The 15,129-nt window shown below is 47.7% G+C and overlaps 1 protein-coding gene across 7 annotated transcripts in view; it reads left to right on the plus strand.

The window, feature by feature from the left end:
• The first annotated feature begins 1,244 nt into the window (after positions 1–1,244).
• QRICH2 (glutamine rich 2) overlaps positions 1,245–15,129 on the plus strand; it is a 32,021-nt gene continuing 18,136 nt past the window's right edge. For 3 of the 7 annotated variants that reach the window (XM_023651975.2, XM_023651976.2, XM_070226851.1), the window contains exons 1-4: positions 1,245–2,337; positions 2,511–2,603; positions 4,386–4,445; positions 4,869–4,979. In XM_023651975.2, coding sequence (XP_023507743.2) covers positions 1,810–2,337; positions 2,511–2,603; positions 4,386–4,445; positions 4,869–4,979 — 792 coding nt within the window. In that variant the 5' untranslated portion in view covers positions 1,245–1,809. The remainder of the gene's footprint in view (positions 2,338–2,510; positions 2,604–4,385; positions 4,446–4,868; positions 4,980–15,129) is intronic. The other 4 variants (XM_070226852.1, XM_070226854.1, XM_070226853.1 and 1 more) reach the window with 4 other exon arrangements.

Below are 15,129 nucleotides of genomic sequence, written 5' to 3' on the forward strand. Positions count from 1 at the left end.
GCCTCTGTCATCTCCTGTAAAAAGGGAGGTTTGAATTGAAAGCTGTGGTTTCAGTGAAAGCTCCTCAACTCCCAAGTTCCATTTATACCTCCAGTTAATGTTTTCTTTCCCGTGTCTCTTTAGAGATTTTTAAGTGTACTTATTTTGCAAAAGCGTTTAGTAGAATATATTTCCTGAGATTATAATTAGAATATATTAGGATACGCCCTTTCCGTTGGCATTTCGTGAGTCATAATATGTGCCTGGTGTGATACCAAGTCTCAGGATGTGAAAAGGAAAACGTGAGGCCTCAGGGAGCTGACATCCCGGCCGTAGCTGATGTAGGAGTGGTGGTAGTAACTTTCTTCTGGAAAGTCACTGAACTTAGAATTGAGAAAGGTCACACACCACAGCCTCCAGTAAGCTGATGCTGGGTCCCAAGGCCCTTCACTATGTGATCTGGCCTTGAGCTTTGTAAGGTAAGTGTGTAAGTGCACAGAAGACTGCAAAGAATGTGACCACCCACCCAACGGCCTTCTGTGTGCCAGGCACTGGGGATGCAATGGTGAGCAAGAGTCCTTGGGTGTTAGCCTCATGGACGTTACAGACGCACAGTTAATTCTGTTCCCAAGGAACTCTGGTTTTCGGAGGGGAAAGGGGGGACAGGGACGTGAAGGGTTTTAATTAAGTTTTACCAGCTCAGACTAAACTAAAAATTTGTAAATTAGTTAAAATAGGAGTACATAGTACAGACGCGTTCACAGGTTTTCATTAGCTTTCCCAAATAGAAACACTGAAATTTTACGTTTTCTGGAAGAACCTGGCATGGCGGAGGCCAGCCTCAATTGTTGAGAGCGCCAAGTTCGTCTCGTCCCGTCTAATCCTGCCTTGTAATGAGCTGAGATCCTGGCGCTTGACCAGATGAATCTGTTTTAAGATAAATTAGGCCAGGGCAGCACAGAAAAGGCCTGTCATCTGGTGGCTAATTGGAACCGCCTGAGTAGTGAGCGGTGGTTTCCAAGTTACCCTCCCTTCTGATTGAGCAAAATGATATGGAACCGTCCCCAAGGGGCCCAAGGCCTCAGGGCCGCTTAGGGACATGCCACTGCCCTGCCTAATGGAACAGCTGAGGACAAAGCGTAGTTGCCATGATACCCCTGAAATCTCTCCATTCTTGGTGGCCCCCAAGGGCGAGTGACTCATGGGCCCTTCTGGGTTAAGCAACGGCTGGAATCTAGGTGGACCTCAGGCCTCTTCCCTCCCCCAATTGATGTGTTCCCAGACAGAAAGGCCTTGGCACAGCCCAGAACGCCTTTCCGCCGGGGCGTTTATGAGAATAAAGATCAGTGGCGCCCTGGAGTATGGCCAAGGCTCCCCCAGACCCCGTGAAGACAGGCTCCCCTTGTGAGTTTGGGGGTGGCTTCGAGCACGGGCAGGTCGGGAAAGGCGCGGCGGCCGGCTCTCCGCGGGCGCGTTCTTCCGCGGAATCCTGGGGGCGCGCTGGGGCCACCACAAGCGGGCCGCGAACGTGGCCGCCCTCGCGTTCCAAACGCCCGCCGGCCGCGAGAGGAGGGCCGCCCAGGGCGGGAGCGCCGAGAGCCAGGCCGGAAAGCAGACGGCGGCGAGGCGGGTTCCCGCGGGCGAAGAGTGGGCAGCGCGGCGCCCGGGCGCTTCCTCTCCGTCCTCCGGGAGGGCGCCAGACCGTGGCTGGTGCCCGGCGCGGCTAGGCACAAGGGCAGGGGCGCCCCGGGGCCTCGCAGGGACCCCGAAGGGCCCCAGAGGAGCGGGGAGCAGTGAGGGGGTCGCGGAGCGCTCCTGAGAGGGCGCACGATGCCGCCCGCGACGGCGGCCACCAAGGTCACCCTCCGGGAGCTGGCCGACCTCGCCATCGGCACCCCGGAGCTGGGCGCCGTCAACTTCACGGCCCTGCACACGCTCATCGTGGCCATGCTCAAGTGCCTCAACCTGCGGGAGACGCGGATCGACTTCCAGGCGCCGTCGCCCGAGCAGGGTCTCTCCTTGGAGCTCCCCCAGGCCTCGCTTAGCGCCCCGCAGCTGGCGACGCCCAAAGAGAGGCGGAGGAGCAGCGGCGCGGGCAGGGCGCCGCCGGTGCTGGAGGGCCAGGTGAAGGAGCTGGGCGCGCAGGTCCAGGACCTCAGCAGGCAGCTCAAGACCATGGGGAGCCAGGTTCAGGGCATCGCGTCCCACGTGCAGCATCTCAGCGCCACGGCCAGCGGGCTCGACGCGAACACCCGGAGGTGGCTGGAGGAGAAGGAGACGGCCATGCTGATGCCCGAGAAGCCGCGAATGGAGGCAATGAAAATCAGGAAGGACAGCGAGGCGGTCAGCGGCCCCCGGGTGAGCGCGCAGGGCCCCGGGCACACCTTCCGCCCCTCCAGCCCACTCTGCAGCCCCGGCTGGAGCTGACCCCAGAAGGCGCCCAGCGTCCCCGCGGGGCGGTGGCGTGGGGAGGGCCGGGCGCCAGGCCTCCGTGCGGCCCTGCCCCACGCGGCCCATGCTCTACCTTGCAGACCATGGAGCTGCTCCACGATGTCACGGAAGACATGAAAACCCTGAAAGAAGTTCACCAAAAGGCGCAAGAGCTGCCCGAGTTGAACCCCCAGGTGAGGGCGTGGGGACCCCACCTCTGAGTGCCCAGTTGCCCCTTCCCACGCAGCCTCTTTCCTCGCCACTGTTTACACGGGGGCTCACCCACCGCTTATCAAACACCCAAGGATCCTGAACCAACCCAGAGGGGAGTGGACAACTTCTCAATATTCTTTGAGCGAATTTTCTTTAAACAAGAATGGAGAAATAAGGTGGTGGTGAGACAAAGCTCAGTCCAAGAGGAGGGGCTCTGGGATGCAGAGAGTTAGCGGCTCGCTGGGCGGTGCAGCGGGCAGCAACGCTTCCACTGGGGTGGTTGTTTCCTTGGAGAGAGAAGTACAGATCCTTGGCATCAGCACTTTCCAACAATCAGCAGGGACTGCCGACTGAAACAGAGTCTGGGTAAAGGTTAATTCCTCTATTTGATCATCAAGATGAGGAGTTTGAATCCTGGGAAACAGTTGAACAGAACACTCTGATCAAACTGCCCTGCAGTGCCAGGGTTTCAGGGCAGCTTCTCTCTCTCACAAAACAGCGCACTGCAGCGAAGAGGGAAAAACTCACAACTAGATTTCATGTGTGTCCAAAACGGGATTAGGGTACATCTGGTTTTCCTCTAGATTATGCGTGAAAGTAACATAAACAAGAATTCCTTGGTTACACGTCAAACAAGTTCAGAGACGCTGATGTTACCTATGTGTGGATGGAGGCAAGGACCAGGGTGGTTCTTTATTCCCTCAATCTCCAAGAAATGCAGCTGGGGGTGTCTGAGCGAGGTTCCCTTTATCTCTTCCTGTTGCTGGTTTCTCCAGCTGGCATCTTCAGTGGTGAGCCGAGGGGTTGCGAGGTCATTTGACAGGCTGACGGTGGCCTGCACGGCCACTCCCCAGGACAGCGTGGATGTTATTGCACTGACTTAAAGTCCGCGCAGGATTCCTGGCTTGCTGGATTTGCCTATCAGGCCAGGTAGAGGGGTCCCAAAAATCTGACCACAGGACCCAAAGCATGTCACTTCAGGAGATACTAGGCCATGCTCCTATTTCAGGCCCCTCCGAGGCCCACATGGGGGATTAGAGCTGGAAGGAGAAGGAGGAGCAGTGAGGAGGAGGCTCAGGGAGAGGCTGAGAAGAGAGACTTGCGGGAAAAGAAAAGCTCAAAGGAGGCAGGAGGCAACAAGCCCCTGGGGGGACGCCTGCCCGCTGATCCCATTCGTTGTCAGCTAGGCCCTGAGACCCGGCAGGACTCATCTCGCTCTGGGAAGCTTTTCTTTTTGAAGTCTGGTGTTTTTTGGGTTTAGGTTGATTTGCTTTTTGGACAAAAGGCTTGCTTTACCTTTAGATTCTCAGATTCTGAAGGTTTGCAGATTTGCTCTGGTTCTTTTGAGGTGCTTTTCTCTTTAAACAGCACAGACATTCAGAAACCCTTGAAGTAACCGACCGTTTCTGTCCTTGAGAGGCGAGGTCAGCCTTGTCCTACAGGGCTGGAACATTTCATTAGTGGGTGGTGTGAAATGGATGCCGGGACCAAAGGACCCAACCCTGCATTAGCGCTTGCTCTTGGCATGCTGTCCCCCGACACCACGCCACTGCACCCCACTTCCCTTCCTCTGGTTGGCTCAGAAGAGATTGGGGAGCCTGGCTGACCAGCCTTCTCTCTACCCTCTGCTCCTCTCAGATCTACACCTCTTCTCCCCTGTGTGTGTGTATGTGTGCGCACGCACGTGCTTGTGTGTGTGCATGTGTGCAGAGGGGCCACAGGTGTGGCTGCTTTGATCCTCCATCTCTGAACTCTTCTTCCAGAAACTCGTCCAGCGGGTTGATGAACTAGAGAGGCTAATCAGAGGCCGGGAAGAATTCCTGGTAATATCGGCCGGTTCTGTGGGAAAGGGCCCTCAAGAGGGGAGCGGAGGATGTTTTCTCTCAGCCTGGCCCCTATCTTGGGGCTCACCCAGACTCCCGCCTGGATGTCTGCACCCCGCCAGGCTGGGGTGCTGTGTGCCCTTTGCCTCTCAGGGCACTGCCCCTAGATTGAGGAGAAATCCTGTCCATCCCTGCCCAGCACTCCATCAGGGGCCCCATGGGACAGGAGACTGGCTGCCCAAGACTCACTGGCCACTTGAAGGACAGTGCCTTCTCCTTGGGCTTAGGGCTGTGGAAGGACCCCCCCCGACCCCCCCCCCATTAGCTCAGTTCTGTTCTTAAAGCTTCCCGGGATTACACTAGGTGTACGTGTTGCACATGTGGTGTGTATGTATGCACGCACATGTTGTCTGCTCCCGTCAGGATCAAATTGGCCGGAAGCTGAGTGTGATGCCTGTTGGAGAAGAAGTCACGATGGTCACCTGGGAGGAGCTGGAGCAAGCAATTACTGACGGCTGGAGAGCCTCACAACAGGTAAACAAATGGGGGGCCTGGGCTGTGGTCTCGGGTGGGGCTCCCCTGAACCTCTCCCTTTTTACTACTACACAGTATTCCATTATGTGGATGTTCATAATTTACTTCACGTGTTTCCTATTATGGATATTTTTAATGTTTTTCTCCCAATCTTATAAGAAACCATGTTCCAGTGTGACATTCACACAGTGAACATACTCACAGGGTAAGTTCCTAGAAATGGAATGTGCGTTTGTGACTTGGCTAGCTTTTTGCCAGATTGCCTCCAGTGGATGTGGTTCCAATTTAGACCCCCACCAGCAACGTAGGAGAGAACTTGTTTCTCAGTATCCCCACCAGCACTGTCCACTGGTACCCAATTTTTTGAGCGTGGCCAATAGGTTGGATGGGAAACAGTGTCTGGGTGTAGTTTTGATTTGCTTTCACAGCTTTTCAAAATTCCTTTACAGTGTGTCTTGAAATGCACGAGTCTCTTCACTATTAGTGGACAAAGGTGGCCAACCCTGGAAATAAAACCTCTTCAGGGGGCCCTCTGTGGATGGTGACTTTTACACATGGGTGTCTACATCTGTCTGTCCCGAGACAGTGCACAGGCTAACCAATTCATTTTCAAATCCCAGCCTTTCTTTATCTGAATAATATGGGTATTTGCAAATGGCCCTCAAGGACAAGGATCGGCTGCCCTTTTGGTCTTGAATTCCTCTTTCCCTGGGTTTGTGCATCTGAGTTACTCAGAGAGGATCACAGCAGTGTACACACACAAGCAGGGGACCAGAGTGGAGTCTTTGGTGCCACCAAGTGGCCATCTGAAGTGTGCCAAATATTATCCGGGTGCAAAAGACAGCCTGCTTTCTGAATTCTTGGCCTCTTCAGAGGAAAAGTAGCATCAGAAAGGGTTGGGAGGCCGGCCTGGTGGCACAGCGGTTAAGGGCGCACGTTCCGCTTCCATGGCCCGGGGTTTGTGGTCCAGATCCTGCGTGTACACATGGCACCACTTGGCAAAAGCCATGCTGTGGCAGGCGTCCCACATATAAAGTAGAGGAAGATGGGCACGGATGTTAGCTCAGGGCCAGTCTTCCTCAGCAAAAAGAGGAGGATTGGCGGCAGATGTTAACTCAGGGCTAATCTTCCTCAAAAAAAAAAAAAGAAAAGGCTGGAAGAGGAGCCTGCAAACAAAAAGAGCAGCCTAGAAAAAGGTGGCCATTGCTTTGGCTGTTTTTTTTTTAAAAACCAAGCTTTTTACACATACTGCTATCATATGTTTTGAGCAAACAACACATTTTCTTGGGTTTGCAGCAGAGGACCTGCAAGACATGTAAGCAAGCATCGACACGAGCCCCTTGAGACCCTTTTACTTCTCCAGCGCTAAGACAGGGCCAGGGTTTTGACAATTGCTCATAATCATGAACAACTCCAGAAGCAAATGAGGATCAATATAAATATGAAAAGACTTTTGAGAAGAGAACAAGCTGTGGTGGCCACAAGCTCGGCTGCTGCACCGCCTGTGATGACAGCAGTGGGGAGTTCACTGTCTCAGGCTTAGAAAGTACAACACACTTGAGACCCATTTTTCTTGTGTTGGTGTTGGGAGCCTTTAACACAAAGAGGATGTCAGGGTTTCTAAAGTAGGCATTTTTAAGGTCAATTGTGGGTTTTGGCAGACAGGTGTTACCTCAAGGGCGATTGTGAGGCGCACCGTCTGCCTGCGCACAGTTGAGAGCCAGGGCTGAAGGCAGGGCCGTGAGTAGGGGGCATGTGATCAGCACAGAGGAGTAAACGTCCATATTTGGAGAATCAGACGTGAGAAGGGAGTTGTATTTTGATTTTCAGGAAGAAGCTGCAACTGTACGTGTAGCAGCTACAGTTAAAGGAGCTCAGAATCAGAGCGGAAGATGCCTGTTCCAGGGCGCGAGTGTGCGAAGAACACAGACCACTTGTTCCCAAGGGCGTAGTCTAAGGGGCAACGGGGCGACTCTTTACAGCTTTGTTCATATACCCAAAGTGAAGACAATGATACTTCTTCCTCTTCTTCATTCTCCCCACCTCTCCTCCTCCTCCTACTTCTGCTAACCGTAACAAAGAACGAGAGGCTTATCATAGCCAGGAAGACCCGACCCTAGCGCTCTAGTCAAACTTGCCTGAGGGAGTGAGTAAGGCTTCCTCACTTCCCTGTGATCAAGGTCATGGATCTGAATTTCCAGCCAACGTCCTGACAGGCGTTTGACAACGGAAGAGGCTTCTAGTGACCGTCTAACTGGGTCCGTGGACCTCGAGCACAGATGTTCTCTGGCATAAATAGCACATCCGAGGTAAACAACAGTTTTTCTGAAGCTTTGTGGCCCAACAGGCTAAATAAAGTAGAAAGCAAAAAATAAAACTCTTATTTGGAGGTGTCTCTCGAGGGAGAGGCAGGTGACGACCGTGAGGTTGTGCTCACTGTTTGGGTGTCCTCAGCTTTGGGACCCGAGAATAGTGGAGCGATTTGGGGAGGGGCTTCACAAGATGGAATCTGATTTCAACTAACTGGGCAAAATAGATCAGTCTAACCTCGTGGCGTGTCCACAGAGAAGCAGAAATAAGAATTCTGTAATGTCCTGAGGTCATGGAAATAGCAGGTGGTGGGCTGGCGAGCTCAGTCAAGGCAGTCAGGACGAAAGCGCCCGTTCTAGAGGGAGCGCCGGATCCACCCTTCCAGAGGGGAGTGGTTGCACACCCTCATTCTTCAGGTCAGCAAAGAAGTAGGGGCTTAAAAGAAGTGCATTTTGACTCAAAATTAACCCATTGCTTCAAAGATACACATTTCCCCCCACATTTTAGCATCTCTGAAATCAGGATGTGTCTTAGAGTTGATGGCATTTTATAATTAATTGGCAGTGATTTCCTTTTCCCACTGGTTCATAAAATAATGGTATCTTAAAAGGATGCTGTCCTGGGCTTACTGAAATGTGGAGAGAGACAGCACGAGGCACATTTTGGTTAGAAAGTCCTACGATATTGATGATCTTGGAAAGTGTAGAGAGTTGAGAAGTTGTCTTAACATAGAGCGACTAGCATCTTTGACTCCAAAATTCTTGGCTTGGGGGTGCAGGGTGTAAAGGACAAAGGAACAGAGGGCTGGTCTCCAGGTTTTCCCAACAAGAAAGAGGCTGTGTGGTTCTAGTTTGGTGATTTAGAAATCTAGAAGATGAGTCTTAAGCATGGTTTGTGTGAGGAGGTCAACATCGGCATGCATTGTTTCCAGTTCCTATCATCCTCAAGAATGACGTGGGTCTAATCTAATGCCATTAATGAAAACTAACAACTTTTCTAAGACCCCATTCCACCCCCACCCCCACCTTTGTAGCTGTTCTGTCCATCTTTCTAGGATTTTGAAGTGTTTGTTCTGTGAAACCAGAACTTTGATTTTAGTGTCTGTAGTAAGCTGAATACTGGCCGCCAAAATATCCTTGCCCTAATCACAGGAACCTGGGAATGTTAATTTATATGGCAAAAGGGACTTTGCAGGTGTCATGAAGTGAAGGAACTTGAGATGGAAGATTACTCTGGATTGTCTGGGTGGGCCCAAAGATGTAATCACAAAGGCCACAATAAGAGGGAGACAGAAAGAGATTCTAGGCCTGAACAGAAGCTGATGTGACCACAGAGGCAGAGATTGGAGCAATGTGGCCACAAGCCAAGGGATGCCAGCAACTGTTAGAAGGTAAAAAAAGACAAGGACATGAATTCTCCCCTCAGAGCCGCCAGTTCACAAGGAACCAGCCCTGCCATCACCTTGTCTTTCGCCCAGCGAAACTGCTTTTGAATTCTGACCTCCCAGGCTGGGAGATAACAAATTTGGGTTGTTTTAAGCCACTGAGTTTGTGGTACTTTGTAACAGCAGCCCGAGGAAACTCAAAACACAGTCACTTTTTCCTCTTGAGGCAATTCATGAATGATTGGCTCATCCTGCAGGTTTACCTGAGGTTTTTCTGCCATTTTCTGATATTCTTGTTTCTGAACATTGGGCGGTAACCTGGGCACGAAGTCCACAGCCAATGCTTCCAAGAGTGGTTTTCTGACATTGGCAACACGTTGGGTGTCTTTTTAAGACTTGCTTTCAAAATCTTGCCATGGCATTAGCTTCCTTGTCTCCTCTATTTTGTTTGTAGTGATTGATTTTTAGCCCAGTTGGCCTTTCTAGGGCACAGGTGATAGGCAGAACTAAGATGGCTCCCAAGCTTCCTGCCCCTGGTGTAGACACAGTTTGATCCCCTCCCCAGGTGTGGGCAGAACCTGCGGACGGGATGGGATGTCTCTCCCGGATTAGGTTGCTAGTAAATTGACTTTGAGTTAATTAAAAAGGAGATTATTCTGGGTGGCCGTGACCCAGTCAAGTAAGCCCTTCTAAGGAGGGTATCTAAGAGATGCTCTCTTGCTTGTCTCTGCATGGCCCCTAAGCAGGAGACCATGAGGCCGAGATTGAGAGCAGCCTCTAGGAGCTGACCTAGTGACTCTAGGGTGACCCTCGGCCAACAGCCCACAAGAAAACGGGAGCCTCAGTCCTCCCACCAGGAGGAACTGAATTCTGGCAACAGCCTGAATGAGCCTGGAAGACAGCCCTGAGCCTCAGAGGAGGCCACAGCCTGGCCCAGACTGCAGGCTGTGTGGCCCTGATAGAGAACCCAGCAAAGATGCGTCTGGACTCCTGACTCACAGAAACTGTGGGACAATAAACTCATGTTGTTTTGGGTGGCTATGTTTGTGGCAATTTGTTACATAGCAGTAGAAATAGAATTCTTGTTAAATGACTTGGCGCATCACTGAGAGTAGTCCCAGAGCTGGAGTTATGGGAGGGCCATTAGGCCCCTCCAGTGAGGCGGCTTCTGACCTCAGAAGCCCCAAGCTCTGACCAGGTGAGGTCCTAAGATGTTGTAAATCTCTAATGCTTCTTGGAATTTTGTAAGTTCCTCGTCAATGGTAGGGAATTGCTTTGCTAAGATTTTATGGTCTCCTAGTGCCTGGGCAGAGCCCACCACCACCAGGGGGATGCCAGGCAGTCTCCTAACAAGAGCTGGTGCATTTGCAGCTTATCCGATGCCAGTCAATAGATTTGGACCAAGCTGCAGGTGACCTTTAAGATTATCATTGCCTGAAGTTGGATCCTGACTAAAGATGACGTGATGAGGATCATAGTACAGCCTCTGGTCGGGGTCAGATATACCTAAAAGAGACGGCAGTAGGGCGACTACTAGCTCGGGCTTATGGAGAGCCATGGGGTTTTGTTTTTCTCCCACATTTAAAATTGATTTTTATTTTTATTTTTTTAAAATAGACTTTTTAAAGAGCAGTTTTAGGTTCACAGCGAAATTGAGAGGAAGGGATAGAGATTTCCCATTTATCGCCTGCCCCCTCTATCCACATCCCCCACCAGAGCGGTACATTTGTTACAACTGATGAGCCTACATGGACACATCATTATCACCCATAGCTTGTCTATGCGTTCACTCCAGTGTTGGCCAATCTATGGGTTTGGACAAATGTGTAATGGCATGGGTCCACCGCTATAGTATCATCACACAGAGTCGTTTCATTGCCCTAAAAATCATCTGTGCTTTGCCTATTTACTCCTCCCTCCCCCTAACCCCTGGCCACCACTGATCTTTTTACTGTCTCCCTAGTTTTGCCTTTTCCAGAATGTGATAGAGTTGGAATCACACAGTCTGTAGTCTTTTCAGACTGGCTTCTTTCACTTGGTAATATGCATTTAAGTTTCCACTATGTCCTTCCGTGGCTTGATAGCTCATTTCTTTTCAGTGCTGAATAATATTCCCTTGTCTGGCTGGGCCGCAATTTGTTTATTCATTTACCTACTGAAGGACACCTCAGTTGCTTTCAAGTTTGGCCAGTTATGAATAAAGCTGGTATGAGCATTTGTGTGCAGGTTTTGAAGTGGACATAAGTTTTTGGCTCCTTTGGGTAAATACCAAGGCCTGTGATTGCTGGATCATATGAGAAGAGTATGCTCAGTTTTCTCAGAAGATGGCAAACTGTCTTCGAAAGTGACTGCACCATTTTGCATTCTCACTGGCGGTGAATGAGAGCTCCTGTTGCTCCACGTCCTCGTCAGCATTTGGCGTTGTCAGTGTTCCAGATTTTGGCCATTCTAATAGGTGTGTAGTGGTGTCTTGTTTCAATTTGCGTTTCCCTGATGACATTCCTGGTGTTCGTAATTTGTGTCTTTTCTCTTGTGTTCCTGGTCAGCCTGTCTAGAGGTTTATCCATTATCTTAATCTACTTAAATAACTGGCTTTTGGTTTCATTGATTTTCTCTGTTGTTTTCTGTCCATTGCTTTCTGCTCTGATCTTTATTATTTCCTTTCTTCTGCTTACTTTGGGTTTAATTTGTTCTTCTTTTGCTAGTTTCTTAAGGTGCAAGCTGAGGCCATTGATTTCAGACCTTTCTTCTATTCTAATATCAGCATTTAGTGCTATAAATACATCCCTCAGTATTGCTTTAGCAGCATCCCACAAATTCTGGTTTATAGTTCGAAATACTTTCTATATCCCTTTTGATTTCATCTATAATCCATGACTTATTTAGAAGTGTGTTATTTTGTTTCTAAATACTTGGGGATTTTCCAGGGATCTTTCTGTCACTGATTCCTAACTTAATTCCACTGTGGTCAGAGAATATAATCTGTACAACTTGAATCCTTTTAAATTTGCCTATTTTATGGCCCAGAATATTGTCTCTCTTGGTAAATGTTTTCTGTGCCCTTGAGAACAATGTGTCTTCTGCTGTGGTTGGGTGAATGGTTCTGTAAAAGGCAGTGAGTTTGGCAGTGTTGTTCAAGTTTACTATCTCTACTAGGGTTAAACTGTGTGCCTCCTGCACACCACTCTCCCGAAAGATGTTGAGATCCTAACTGCCAGTACCTGTGAATGTGACTTTATTTGGAAATAGGGTCTTTGCAGATGATCAATTGAAGATGAGGTCATTAGGATGGGCCCTAATTCAAAACGACTGTGTTCTTGTAAGAAAGGGAAATTTGCACAGAGAGGCAGACATACGGAGAGAAGAGGACGTGGAGACACAGGGAGGATACCAGCTACAAGTCAAGCATGCCCAAGGCTACCAGAAGCTAGGAGAGAGCACGGAACATATTCTCCCTCACAGCCTCAGAAGGAACTAACCCTGCCAACACTTTGAGTTCAGACTTCTAGCTTCCCGAACTGTGAGACAATAAATTTCTGTTGTTTAAATCACCCAGTTTGTGGTACTTCGTTATGGCAGCTCCAGGAAATGAATACGACATCCTTGCTGATTTTCTGCCCACTTCTGTCGATTACTAAGAGGGTTATTGAAGTGAACAACTGTGATCGTGGATTTGCCCGTTTCTCCTTGCAGTTGTCGCAGGTGTTGCTTCATTTTGAAGCTCTGTCATTAGGTGCGTAAACATTCAGGATTGTTATGTCCTCTTGATGAACTGACTTCTTTATATTAAGAAATGACCTTTTTATCCCTAGTAATATTCTTAGTTGTGAAATCTACTTTGATATTAATATAGCAGTTTCAGCTTTTTTTTCTTTTATGAGTGTGAGCATGGTATATCTTTGTCCATTCTTTTTAGTTTTAACCTATTTGTGTCTCTCTATATAAAGTTTGTTGTAAGCAGCATATAGTTGGGTCTTGCCTTTTTAACCAATCTAACAATCTCTGTCTTTTAATCAGCATGTTTAGATCATTTACATTTAATGTGATTATTGATATAGTTAGGGTTGAGACTATCACCTTGCTATTAGTGTTCTATTTGTCCCATCTGTTCTTTGTTCCCTCTTTTTCTGCCTGTTTTGTATTATTTGCGTGATTTTTTTTTTACCTCCTTTGTTGGCTTATTAGCTATAACTCTTTGTTATTTTAGTAGTTGTTTTAGGGTTTATAGGTTTACACCTCTTTAGCTTATCACAGTCTGCCTTTAAGTGATATTACACCACTTCACAAATAGTATAACAACTTTACAATAGTATATTTCCAGGGACCTTTATTCTGTGGTCAAACAAACTTTTTCTGAAGGAGCCAGTAAATATTTTGGGTTTTGTGGGTCATATAGTCTTTGTCACAATTACTCAACTCTGCTGTTATCGTGTGAAAGCAACCATAAACAATTCATGTATGAATGGGTGTGCCTGTGTTCCAGTAAAATTTCATTTACAGAAACAGATGGTGGGCTGAATTTGGCGCACGGGCCATCGTTTGCCAACTCCTGCTTTACGCTATTGTTGTCATGCATTTTACTTTTTTCATATTTGTTGTAAACCCTACAATACATTGTTCTTACTTTTGTTTGGTCAATTATCTTTTAAAGAAATTTGGACAATGAGAAAAACATCTCATATATTCATCCATATAGTTACAATTTATTCCTTTGTGTAGATCCAGGTTTCCATCGGGTGTCGTTTTCTCCCTGCCTGAAGGATTTCATTTGACATTTCTCGTAGTGTGAGTCTGCTGTGGATGAATTATCTCAGCTTTTGTAAGTTTGAAAACATCTTTGCTTTTCCTCTGTTTTTGTTTGCTTTCTAAATACCTATGGTCTGTTGTAGAAAGTGTCCCGTGTGCACATGAGAAGAATGCGTGCTGTGCCATTGTTGGGTGGAGTAGCCTATAGATGTCTGCTGGTCTGGGTGGCTTATAATGTTGCTCAAACCTTCTATTTTCTGTTGACCTTCTGCCTCTTTGTTCTATTCCTTATCGAAGACAGGGTATTGAAGTCTGCAGCTATTACCGTTGAATTGTCTATTTCTCCCTTTAGTTCTGTAAGGTTTTCTTCATGTATGTTAGGCTCTGTTGCTAGGTTCATATACATTTTTAAAATTATGTCTTCCTGATGAATTTACTCTTTTATCCGTATAAAACGTCCTTGCTCCTAGTAACGGTTTTGTCTTAAAGTCCATTTTGTCTGGTATTAGTATGGGCGCTCCAGCTCTCCTTTGGTTACTGTTTGCATGCTATAATTTTTCTATCCTTTTACTTTCTAGCTATTTGTTTCTTGACTCTAACATGTGTCTCTTGTAGGCAGCATAAAGTTGGATCATGTGTGAGCTGGTTGGGTGTTTTTTAGGTTTTCATTTAATATTTATTATCAGTGCTTTAATATAGAATATTTTGCAGTGATTAATGACATGTGGATGCCATCAGTTTTTCAAATACCAAGTGCCAATATTTTCTGATAAACATTGATTTTCGCAAAATGAAATAACCACACATAACACAATTTCAGGAGATGGTTATACCATCAGCGTTATTCACCCAGATGACGAAAGGGCAATACTTAAAATCATGCACATCATTTCCCCATTTCATAAAACTTCTTTTTAAACGTCTACAAACTTTGCCAGCATGGAAATATTCTTCAAAAACTTTGTGATAACATAAACTAAAAAATTTACTTTGGAGAAGTAGGAAGCTGTTTTTCAAATTTTGGCTTCAGATTTTTTTTTAATTGGTTAAAAAATATGGTGAGAAGTGTATTGAGAGAGGTGGAGAAAAAGAAGCTTCCAGTTGATGGAGTCAATGTGTCTGAAAATACTTCAGGAAAATAAAGGGAAAACTTCAAGAGCTGGAATGTATTATAAAAGTCTTTCAGCAGGATGAACAGATGAGAAGTTCTTGCATCAATTGCACCCACAGGAGATAGGTCGTCTTGAAGAATGCTTGTTTATAGAATCTTCTGTAAGACAGAGTTGGCTATCTCCAATGATTCATCTTTTACAAAAACAGTATCATAAGAGCCCATATACTTTTCTAAAAACTCATCCAGTCTATCATTTAGATATCCAGTTTCCAGAATGCGTTCAACATTTGCTACTCCATCTGCCATTCTTAAGTCTTGGGAGTTTCCCAGCAGAATTTTGTTGTTCTTGTCTTTTAGTTGATTGAAGTGGTAAGCAATATCCAGAGATGTAGGGCCTGGATACAGGCACCTCGATGATTTGGTCTTCTCCCATCTTCCATTTCAAGGTGAATATGTACTGGGCCAGTACCATCTCTGCCACCAGGATACACACTGGGGCTGGCTAGTGCGCCCTCCTTGCCCATGGCCACCCAGTCCACGGCCAGGGCCAGGGCCAGGGCCAGGGCGACTGGGGCCTCCTGGATCGTGTTTTTAAA

The sequence above is a fragment of the Equus caballus genome, chromosome 11 (assembly GCF_041296265.1).
Source record: "Equus caballus isolate H_3958 breed thoroughbred chromosome 11, TB-T2T, whole genome shotgun sequence".
NCBI lineage: Eukaryota > Metazoa > Chordata > Mammalia > Perissodactyla > Equidae > Equus > Equus caballus.